At 37.6% G+C, this 11,744-nt stretch overlaps 1 protein-coding gene across 1 annotated transcript in view; it reads right to left on the bottom strand.

The window, feature by feature from the left end:
• Window positions 1-2,816: 2,816 nt before the first annotated feature.
• Window positions 2,817-11,744, bottom strand: part of ap1m3 (adaptor related protein complex 1 subunit mu 3) — a 33,634-nt gene continuing 24,706 nt past the window's right edge. The window contains exons 8-12 of the mRNA XM_008406191.3: window positions 10,946-11,017; window positions 9,826-9,984; window positions 8,427-8,552; window positions 7,044-7,119; window positions 2,817-4,238 (exon numbers count right to left, since the gene is read on the bottom strand). Coding sequence (XP_008404413.1) covers window positions 4,216-4,238; window positions 7,044-7,119; window positions 8,427-8,552; window positions 9,826-9,984; window positions 10,946-11,017 — 456 coding nt within the window. The 3' untranslated portion in view covers window positions 2,817-4,215. The remainder of the gene's footprint in view (window positions 4,239-7,043; window positions 7,120-8,426; window positions 8,553-9,825; window positions 9,985-10,945; window positions 11,018-11,744) is intronic.

Here is an 11,744-nt window from a genome sequence, read left to right as displayed (position 1 = left end):
TGGAAAAACTAAAACAGCAAAACAGTAAGTTTCTGGGAAAAGTTTGACATCAACCCTATTGAAAATGTTCTTAAATGCCAGACTTGTGCTAGAAAACTAACCAGCAGTGGTCAAATATCCAGCCAGAGTAATACCAGAAGCCTTGGGGACGGCTGCAAACACAAAAATGTCAGAAAGCCTCTGAGGTTGTTGGGACAACATCACACTTTGAAAGTCAGAGCTTGAACGCATCATTAAAAATCCAAAATAATATGGTGTGCTTGTAAACATCTGACCAGAATTCTTTACAAAGTTTAGTGAAACATCCTTCCAAGTGAAGTTTCAGAACTGAATTGGATAGACAGATTGGGGCCTCATCTGCAGTAATGAGGTCTGTTTAGTAAAAGAAAGAGAAGAGCTGAAAATCAGAGATGCTTTGATAAACAGGAAGTTGTTGTTTTTTTCTTGCAGCTGGCATAACATTTTGAATGAACAAAAACTATTTTACTTTAGTTAAAAGTTTGACAAGCCATTCAGTTTCATTTCATCTCAGATAAACAACAAATTTCCATTGTTTTTCATCCGAGTGTTCATGCAGATCATGCCGCTTTGTTGTCTGAATACAAGCACATCTTGCTGCCTTGAGACAAACAGGGTCAAACAGTTGGCCATTGTTCAGACAGCAGACTGAAAGAACAATGCACAAGGTCATGATCTTTAGGGGCTGGTGTAGGCTAGTACCACTTTTTCCCCCTGAACACACAAACAAAATAAAAGCTGTTGTGATTTTGCTTGTATAAAACGTGTCCAGGGATGGCACAAGAGCGAACCTCACTATAAGCCGCACCCACAAAGTCGTTTTTTTTTTTTTTTCCTTTACTGGAAACTTACAGATATGTCGCTTGTATCTCCGCCGTTCTCGGTCTTCCACAAGGGCTGCGTCCTTAACAAATCTGCTATTAAAGAAGTAGCCTTGCGTCACCTCCGCCGCACCATGGATTCCTTCACGCCGAGCTTAGGTGCAGCGGCTATCGAGCTGTACTGTCAGCTAGATAACCTTCAACTTAAAATCATATGAACTTCTTTGTGTGGGTTCCATGATGAGCGGGTATGAGTGTGAAAACATTTCTCCGTCGTGCCTGCTGCTAGCATGTGCTTGTTCTAAATGAAAATCAGCACTTTCTTCTTTGATTTCCAAGTTTGACTTCCTGCTAAAGAACCCCCTGCTGGTTGAAGAAAAATCCACAGAAAAGTCACACCGTTGCAGCATAGTGTTAAGTGTGAGGAAAAAAAGTAGCGGCTCAAAAATAATATTGAGAAAATTATGACATTGTTAGCTTGAAGTGTTGAACATGCTTTTTGTTTTAAAATCTTTTTCTATATGAACTTGGATGGAATTTTGGGGGAACACACACTTGTGTTTGTAAGACCCAATAACTCAATGCATTTAAGGATAGAAAGTAAGCTATAAAGCCCAAGAAAGTCCCAGCAGACCCGACTGATAAAACGGTGGTATAGTATAGACCCTGACGAGAGCAAAAGAGAATTTAAAAAGCTTCTGGCAATCCCTGGGGCTCAGTGGCCTCAATAATTGTTAATTGGAAAAAGTGTAGAGGCACCTGCATTCATCGGAGATTTAAATGTCTGGCTCGACTGAGCAACCAACCAGAAAAGGACTTAAAGCCAGAAGAAAAAGTCTGTCTGTTCTGATTAGTCACAACCAGTAGACAACAGAGCTCCAAGGACAACACACATATCAATCCAATGCTGAACCTTTCTTGCATTTCTGTGACTTTAATGATTCAGAGACAAGGAAATAAAATCCTCTAAGATATTTATGGACAAGCTGATTGTAATTTTTTATTTCACCCACTATCGATTTACTAAGTCAAACTAAACGCCTTTTCCAACTGGTTGTGATGACATGGTGTACCTATAAAACTGCCACTGCGGTAGCCAACTCACTGAGATCGGACTCCGCCAGCCCCACATCGGCGTGTGCTTACTCAGGAGCTTAAGCTGACAGACAACAGCATCATTAGTAAGAGGTGTGTGTTGCCTGCACATCCTCTCACACCACACATACAAACCGATACCTGTGACTGCATTTCAGAGGCTTCTGTGTTGTTAGCATGATTCAGACTTTTTAGGTGCTTTTACATAGTTTCCGAATGCATAAATAACCACTGTCCGAAATGTTTAAATGTTATCTGAAGCAAAAATCCATGGAAAGGAGAGCTGGTTGAAGACTTTTGCACATTACTGTTGGACTGACAAATGCCCAGCACTTCGCCAAAACATCCCTAAAGTGCAGGATGGCGATGCTACAGAGAGTCTAGGACACACTCGTATTTTTCAGGGCTGACAGGGATGAATGCACACATATACTGAGAGGCACTTAAAGGAAATAATCATCTGGCTGTTTTTGAGTGGCCCATCTCTTCAGTTTGACAAAGCTCAAAAGGCTCTGCCAGACGGAAAGAAACAAACTGCCAAATCCAGGTGTGCAAATCTGCTCAGAATAGAAAACATAAATCTGCAGCTGATGGCAAAACAGCGTTCAACGATGTGATGAATGATTAAGAAAGCGGTAAAGACGTCTAAGAAAATGTGCTATCACTCAGAATTAGAATGAAATAATGTGGTTTTAAAGCACAATCGTTTACTAATGGACAAAAGGTGTAACATAAACACATTGAGTCGCAAATAGTTCAATGGAAGATCATCTCTGCAGAGAAAGGAGAATTAAATGAATGAATTTCTAACAGTGGTATGTAGGTAATTTTATGACATTATTTACAAAGTAGAAGTTGGTCAAGGAAGCAAAATTTCAAGACTGGTTACAAAAAATTGTTTATTTCCAAATATATCCCTTTGTTTCCTATGGACAAGCAGTTGATAAATAAATCAGACAATATCACACACTTAAAAAAAAAAGAGCCACTTATGTTTGTTCTGATCCAAGACAAAGGAATGATTGCAATAGAGGCCCTTAAAAAATATTCTAAAACCAACTGTTTAAAGAAGAGTAGCTGAAGTAACGTGATGCAAAATCTATAAAAGAATCGTAAAAGCCAGATGTCAAAAGACAGCAAAAGAAAACAGTACTGGTAAGAGTTACAAGTTTACAAAGTCAAAACTTTGTGAAGTAAAAAAGAAAGGAAAAAGGAAAAGCTATTCTACCTTAGCCCTTCCCATCACACTGTTAAGACTTCTTAACCCATTTGTTCTTTGATGCTTGAATCCAAACTGGATAAAATAACGCTGTAAAAACAAGAGATAAGATCAAGATTTGTTTGTTTCTCAGGTTTCTTCCTGGAGAGTTTCAAAGCTGTAAAGCAGATTTCAACAACAGGGACAAGGTTATAACCTCAGTCAGTGGGTTTTATCTTACAGTCGATGCCTCTGACAATATTGTGCCTTATTAATCATTGACCTGGTTGCTGGTGTTGGTTTCAGTGCACTGAGGATCATGTTCACAGTGCCTGTGGTGACGGCAGACATTTTCAGGGCCCTGAACTTGTATTGCGGTTCAGGCAGAATATATATCAGAGATAAAACTGCATCACAGTGATGTTTGAAAGTGATCGAAATATTAATGACAAAAAATATGGGGAATGGGAACTTTGACAATTTAATGAGCCGTCTGATTTAAAGCTGTGGTTACGATCCTGCATAAAGCAACAAGGTAATGTTCTCCACCGAAGAAGAGAAATTGGAAGCACATGGAACATTTTAAATTTATCATATCACAAATCTCCATGATCTATGTCCTTCTGAGAAATAAAAACCTGCTTTCGCTCAGAGCTGCTCCACTCCATGTAATCAGTTAATTTACATGTTACACACACAAAACATCACATCATGAGTAACACTAAAAATGTCAAGTTCTCACTAAAACTGTGCGCTAAATCAACAGAAAAATGAGCAGCAGAAGTCTGAACCAAAGTTAATTTATTATTCATGTAATAAAAACGTTGCGCTAGAGTCCTGGAAAACCCTTCGATGAAATGTAGGTCAGAGGTGATGAAACACTTCTTCCATCTTTGAGGGTTGTAAATGCAGAAAACATGACTTCCAGTTACCATTTACAGTGGGGGGAAATGTTCAGATGTCCTCCTGCTCTTGTCCTCAGCTGTCGTCTCCCGACGCCATGCTGGAGAAATGGAGACAGAGGAGACGGAGACGGGCAGAAGGAGAAACTACCCATCCGTCTAGCAGCAGCAGCTGTGCCCTTTAGTTCGTCCGGAGCTGGTAATCTGCCAAGAAATGTAACAGCGGAGCGTTAACGTCGTTCCCGCATCGCCCTAAAAAAGTGCCATCAGAAGTGCTATCAAAGTAGGTGCATTCCAATAAATCATATTTTAAATATCTGATAAAGTTTAAATGAAGTTAAAGTGAAGGTTGTTTCCCAAATAAAATCGAAATATCACATTACGTCACATTTATTGTGAAAGATCATCTAAACCTCCAGTAAATCATTTTTCAGCATCAGAACTGCAGTTAGTAAAATCCACCTGTTTGAGTCAAACAGGAAGAAATATGAACAAGATCCACTTTTGTTTCAAGAGGCAAATGCATGATTGACAAATCTATGGAATCAATGTTTAATCGCCCTTATTTACCTACTCACTTTGGCATATACAGCATCCTCCAAATCAGTGGAACCCCAGAAATGTGTATGTAAAAAAGGCCCAATTTCTTAAAATTATAGCACTTTATCACACAAAATGTTGTCAGAGCAAAAATGAAAAAGTTTAGAACATCTAGAAGTCTGATTATGGCTGACCGGTTAAATAAATTCATCCTCCTACCATGCAATTTTGGTTAGAAAAGAAACAAAATAAATAAATAATAATTAAAAAAAACTATTCCGTTTGAGATGTCCAGCAAGTTTCAGAAATTTTTTGATTAAAATAGCTCTACATTGCATTTCTGTAAAGAGTATTTTCAACTCAAATTGTAAAAGCTCCTTTATGATTACAAATATAACAGAAATATGACAAGAATAGTTATTGTCATTCAATGTTCATTAACTTAATAACAAAACTGCATGAAGAGTCTAAACTGTTTTCTCTATAACACTGTCATAAATCAGGTCCAGCTTTGGACAGAACTATTTTTCTGAGCATATAGTTCATGCAAACTCAGCCCTTATTTAATGTTGGTTCTGATGATCACTGAGCCAAACCAGAACCAACATCAACAGCTGATGGGAGATGTGACAAATACAGCTTGGCAAATATATGCTGACGTCTCACACCATCCTTTGGTGCTTCAAAAAAAAAAAAAAAAACTCAACAAAACACACAACACTTTGGCATATGCCTCTTCCCATATGGAACGACTGAGCATGTTAACCATCCACCTCAAAATGCAATAACAACAAAAATTGGAAATACATATTTTTGTTTCAACTCATCAAAATTGGAGATATGTAATAAACAAATGAGAGAAAACTTGTTTAAAACTCTCTTTTTACTTAAATGTCATAATCTCAAGCTTTTCTCAAGACACAACTTTGTTTTATTTCACTTGACAGTTAATATAAAGTTCTTAGTTTAATACTTTTACATACTACTTATAGTTTTTACATTATCCTCCTCCCCTCTTAAAAATCTGAAGAAAACCATTCAAAATATTAGAAAAAGCATCAACATGTTTTATACCTGCCATTGCTTCATGCTACCTTACTGCTGTAAAGTATGATGTGTGTTCAGTCATTAATAAGTCAGTACCTTCAGTCTACAGTATCAGGGCATTATTTAATCAGCATGAAAGTAGTGGTGAGTGAAATTAGATCTTGTCCTTCTCTCTCCCTGTGCTGTCGAAGCAACAGTGAGAAAGGCGATAGCGTTCTCTTCAGCCACCATATTTCTCATCACTCTTCTTACTTTCATCATGGCCGCCCTTCCTGCCCCTTCCTCTTTCTCCTTTGCCTCCTTGCTAATGTAGCAGCAGGCAGAGTGAGGGGCAGTGGCATTTGCAGAGTGCCACCCTGGGAGCCCTTTGGCACTCTTTGGCATCATTCAACCTCTTCAGTTCCTGACAAAGCCAGGTAATGAATATGACAGATGCAATAAAGATGACTTTTGTCCCTGTGGATAGCAGGTTTGGCACTTAAGGATTTCTGGCGGCGGGCCAGCGTGGGGATTTGGTCTCCATCTCCATATCATTTCAGTTTGTGCCCTTCATGAACCCAGTGGGGTGGTACAGAGGATTATACTGAAGAGTATTACTTTAATGTGACTCTTATCCTATCCTATGAATTGCTTTGTAATATTCTCAAAAACCCAACGTGTTTAGAGGAAAGGTTTTACTACATGTTACAGGAAGGGTATAGTTATGAGCAGACTTTCTAGATCTTGTCCTTAGTGCCACCCAAGGACAAGGGAGGCACCGAACAGAAGGATATCAGTTTGATTTCATTTTTGTTCAGACAAACACAAGTGAAGCATTTGATTTTGATCACATTTCTTGCACCTTCATTCACAGTCCCATCACATTGCATTTCTCTTTTCACCTCAGCCACATTTTATTTCCAATCAATCAAACTTTATTTATTGAGGACATGTTGTGAATGTTATGAATTGCGTATATAGACAGATGGATGGACAAGTGGCTGAGCAAACATACACAAAAGTAAAGGAATGGAGAAACAGATGTTTAAATGGATGGTCAAACAAATGGACGATGGATAGATACCACTTTACACCATATTTTTTTGTGATTCTCAATTTTTTTCTTGCAATACTTATCCACAACTGAAAAATCATATTCCACACTGCGTAGAAACCCTGTTGGTTGTAAGACCTTCCAGCCTTTATTGAGCATAAATCTAATATTCAAAAAGCCCATAACAAGCATTGCCTGGGGTCTGAATCACTGCTCACTGGGTTTAACTTTCTTAGTTTTTTTTTATTTGGAGAAACACCTTCTGCTTAAAAAATTCCCTTCGAGAAACCCCATACTTTATCTTAACCAATGCATGTTTACTCATGAATCCAGGTCCAAGGGTTGTGTATGTATTTCATTGTTAGCTTTAACAGTATTTATTCTCTCACCTCCACTTTGTGTGATGTAGCGCACCCACGGCAACGCCTGGTAGCCACTCTTCTCTATGATCTTTAGGTAGCGCACCTGAAGAAATATACACATTATTTATAGACATTTCACTCATTTACACATAAGTGGACACACAGTCTGCAAGATATTCATTTTGAAGCCTGTGATTCAGCCATTAACTTCACATAATGTACGCAGCAGCGTGTTTCTAGCTGATGTGAACAAATTTGTGCATCGTTAAATCCAATAACTATTACTTTTATGACGCACTGAAGTGTTTACAGAGTGTGCACAATTATTAGGTAAGTTGATTTTATTACCGAATAAAGACAGTGCTCTCAGCCAGTCGAAAATTAACATCAGACCTGAATATTTAAAGTGAGATTCTGGATTCCTTAGGAGAATATCTGTGTATCAACCGTCATTTGGTAGCTATTAATGTGCAGAATTATGTAGATAAGAGAAAAAAAATTCATCTTATTAATTTGTTAAAGTGAGAATAGTAAACTATACTGTTTACATTTCTGTAAAAAAATAAAAAATAAATAAAAAGTCAGTGGCCTGGACAGCCACCATTTTCCCCTCAGCAACAGAAACTCCAATGGAGTTTCAGTTTCTTGATCCGTTGACCATCAAGTATTTATGTAGCAGCAACCACAGCCTCCCATACACTGTTTAAAGTGGCTGACTGTTTTCCTCCATTAATCTCTTGTTTCAGAAAAACCCACAGGTTCCTAATAGTACCATTATTGATCCAGCCATGGCCCCATTCATTTGATCCATCAAGAGTCACTTATATCTCATCAATACATACAAACTTTGACAACTGCATCTTCAGATATGTTTGATATTAATATTTCATGTTTGGTGTAGACCAGAAATTAGCCCTTTTCCCCTTGGTCATATCGCATTGCTAACCATTGAACATCTTGTATTTTTGGTAAGTTGCAGTTCTGAAATATAACAGCTGTGGAGCAGAATAGGTCACATGTTTGGCAGATAATTTGTGTCATTTATTTTCCACAATACATTTCTCACAACTCTGTTGACTATTTGTAACAAATCGTTACTTAGTTAGTTATAGTTTTACTCCCTAAAATCTTGGAAATTCGAATAGTGGAACCTCAGTTAAATCAATCTAATAGCCTATTTTACCTAAGGAATAGAAGCTGCCTAATAATAACGCACATTGTGAAACAAGTGTTGATCTCCTGAATAAATCCAAACAGTCAGGTAATGCTCACTTTTCTAATGATTGTGGACAGTGCATTTTTCTAGTGTTTAGTGTGATATGAACTAACCAAAACAATGACCAAGTAGATGCAAAAGACCTTAAGTCTTGTTCAAGGTAAGAAAACGTGACTGTTCCTGAGGAGCTCTACCTGAATCCCAGAGACTGTGAAATAAGGGATCTCAAAATCAACGGTGATGGGTCTCTTTGCTTCCAGCTCGTCGCTCTCTACACTGGGCAGCCCAAAGTGGGCCCGCATCACATACTCCTTCCCCCCCTGCAAACAGAAACAAAGACCAGGCAACACTTTGGTTACTGACATTCAGATGATACAGAGTCTTGTGAACTTCAGATATTTTACACAAGGAAAAAAAACAAACTGCATTTATGGTAACTTCCTCAATCATAACAAGGTGAATGGTTTTATAGAACTTCTGGCAAATAATGCTCCACAAGAGACACATAAAAATTGTTAATCATTCTTCAGAACATTATACGAACACTGACTTTATCACGCTGTACTTTGGTTTTATTGCCTGGACATCAATTATTGTCAGTTCTGACTTTAAAACCTTTCAAATGAAGTACTTCTCTTTGGACGTTTAATATTCATCCCATGTAGAGAGGAAATAATGACTTCAAATCTGGCAGGAAAATTGTGAAGTCATGCAGTCCCCCAACTGTCACAGCAGGCTGATTAATAGTTAGATAATAAGATTGCAGATTTTTATAACCTTGCGCTTTTACGCAAAATAAAGAAAAACACAATTTAAAGATATTCCCAAATATCTTTAAATCATTGATGAAAATTATATTTCAACTGTACATGCACATATTTTTAGTTGACTTTGTATGTCAAATGGTATTGTTAGAGCAGGTTTATACAGGGTTGTAACATTTACAGACTGATGCTGCTTGCAAGTGAATGTAGCCACTGGCTTGTGGTTTCAACCAGCTGCTGCTTTGTTTGTTTCCTCAACCTCCTTCATTAATTTCTTGTTAACTGAGGCTGTCTGGGAGAATATGCAATTTTACAGCGTTCAAAGTTGAATAATAGCATGGAAGTTACACATGAGCTGGATAACAAAACCACGTCGGTAATTCTTAGCCCTTCCTGACAGGCTGAAGGTGTAATGAATTACAGAGAAGGTATCACAAGTTGACTGATAAAAGGAGTCTCAACGGAATTAATGGGCATTAAGATGTTGTTGTTTTTTAAGTTTGTGAGAAATTCATTTAAACAGGCTTTAAAGCAAAACATACCAGTAAAATGCAGATTACCAATAAAACACAGAGGAAGAAGATAAAATGCATGTGGAGAGATCAGGCGATGCATCCTGTTTATCTAAACACAACAGCTTCACTTTGTCACAAGCCTAAGTAGTGTGTAAATATAATTGCCCTCAGTATTTAAAAAAAATATATAAAGGAAGATAACAGCACAACAAAAAAAAGTAGACTTTGCACCACCTGCAGTGAACATGGTGTAAATACATTTTGATATGTTTACATATGTATTCAAATGACTTAAATAAGTATTTCACACTAACAGGGAAGGATTTGATGTTCCACTGCACTGCGCTCTTCTCAGGCACCCACTTGGCGCTGCCGGTGCTGGTCTTGAACTTGGGTGAGTCAGCGTCACTGGGCACCGGCACCAGAATGGACACATTGTTGGCAGTGGAGCGACTTTTAAATTGACTACGGGCCTACAGAGGGTGACAGAGGACAGAGTTCAAAGGTCATTCAAGAGATTTTGAATGAATTACATCCTAAAGATTGTGCAGATTTTAATTCTGAGTGTATGTTGCCTTCAAGGCATCAAACAGATGGCAAATGGAAATCCATTTGTCTCATACATACTAGAAGATATTAAATGAAGGGGAGGGTCTTTATTTTTTTCATTTACTTTATTAAGAAATAAATTATTCATTTTATACTTTTTGCAAATAAAAAAAAAATATTCAAAAATGTCTTGAATTACTGTTTTACAGTCCAAACCTTATTGGACCATTTATCAATGGCAATTAGTTTCCAAGTCTTTTGGAAACATTCTCATCTTTAGCCTACAGAAATTATTTTTCTGCAAAGTGTCTCCAGCTCAGACTGATTGAGAGTTGTTGCCCTGCAATCAGAGTTTCGCCACAGATTTTAACTTGGATTTGTGTCAGGACTTTGACTAGGCTGTTGTCCTGCTGCCCCAGCCTCAAATCGTTTTCAGCCTCTAACAAGTTTACTCCTAGGATTTCCATTTATCTTTTCATCTTTTTGATTGCCTTGCAGCATACTTATTATTTTTATTTCATTTATTTGTTTCAAGGACATCCCCTTGAGATGCATCACCTCATTTTCAAGGGGCTCCTTATACTTGTTGCATTATTCATGATTGGACAGTCTTCTGTAAGACATTTATAGCTTGGGATATTATTATTCAAGCTAAACATAATTGCTTCAAAATATTATCCCTAAAACCTGTCAGGTGCCGTTTGCTTACCAATATTATGGATATCAGAGTAAAGGACTCTAAATAAACACCCGATCCACTGTTTAAATAAAAAAGAAATGTTGGATTTTTTTCAATGATACTGCACTTCTTCATGTTGATCTCACATAAAAAATAAAAAAATACATTCTGGTCAGGGTCTGTTTATTTTTGTCACTTGTCCTTACCTTCACTTTGATCTCCACACGGCTGTGGGAAAACTTTTCAATAACACTTTCGATCCATATAAGAGGCTTCACCTGTCAGGAACACACAAAGACACGCGGTGAGCAAGGTCACAAGAGCAAGAGTGCATTGCGCCAAAAACATCACTTTATTAACTAGTTAAGCCATTTTGAGCTGCAATGACCAATTAGGACCACAGCAATAGTAAAAAGCCAGTGTGTATTGACCTGGGTTTGTTGTGCTCTGTCAGACATTTGCTTAAAGGTCTCCTGTGCTATAATCCTGACTAAAATGTTTTCTGTTTTTAATTTATTCCATTTTTACAAGCACAGCATGTTTCCTCTCTTGTCCACTCTGTTAAGTGCATGCTCAAAAACAAGTCCAAATAAAAGATTTATCAAAAACACCACAGAAAAATATTTGGTCTGCAGCTGGAAAAGAGGCAATTTTGTATCTTTTTGTATGAAAGTCTCCACATTTACTTTTCATTCACACAGCAGTAGTTTACAAAGATATTACACAATTAAATGTGGAAAAGGGCTCGGCCTGTGCTTTTTACACCAGCTATTCATCATTCATTTAATGATGCTCACATAATGAAGGTGCTTATTGTGCATTTTAAACCCAGGGAACAGCAGCTAAATAAAATAAATGAAGAATACAAGGGAGCAGGGGCCATGTGTGACCAAACCTTTTCAACGATCCAATAAAAGATTGGAGAAAGAACTGAACAAATAAAAGGGTCAAAAAAATATGCTTGATTCATTAAGTCTGAACGGGGAAGAAGGTTCTGTTCGTTTA

The sequence above is a fragment of the Poecilia reticulata genome, chromosome 4, assembly GCF_904066995.2.
Source record: "Poecilia reticulata chromosome 4, P_reticulata-male-v2, whole genome shotgun sequence".
NCBI classification, from domain to species: Eukaryota; Metazoa; Chordata; class Actinopteri; order Cyprinodontiformes; family Poeciliidae; genus Poecilia; species Poecilia reticulata.
The sequence above is the reverse complement of the archived record's forward strand: the minus strand, read 5'-3'. Positions and strand labels throughout refer to the sequence as shown.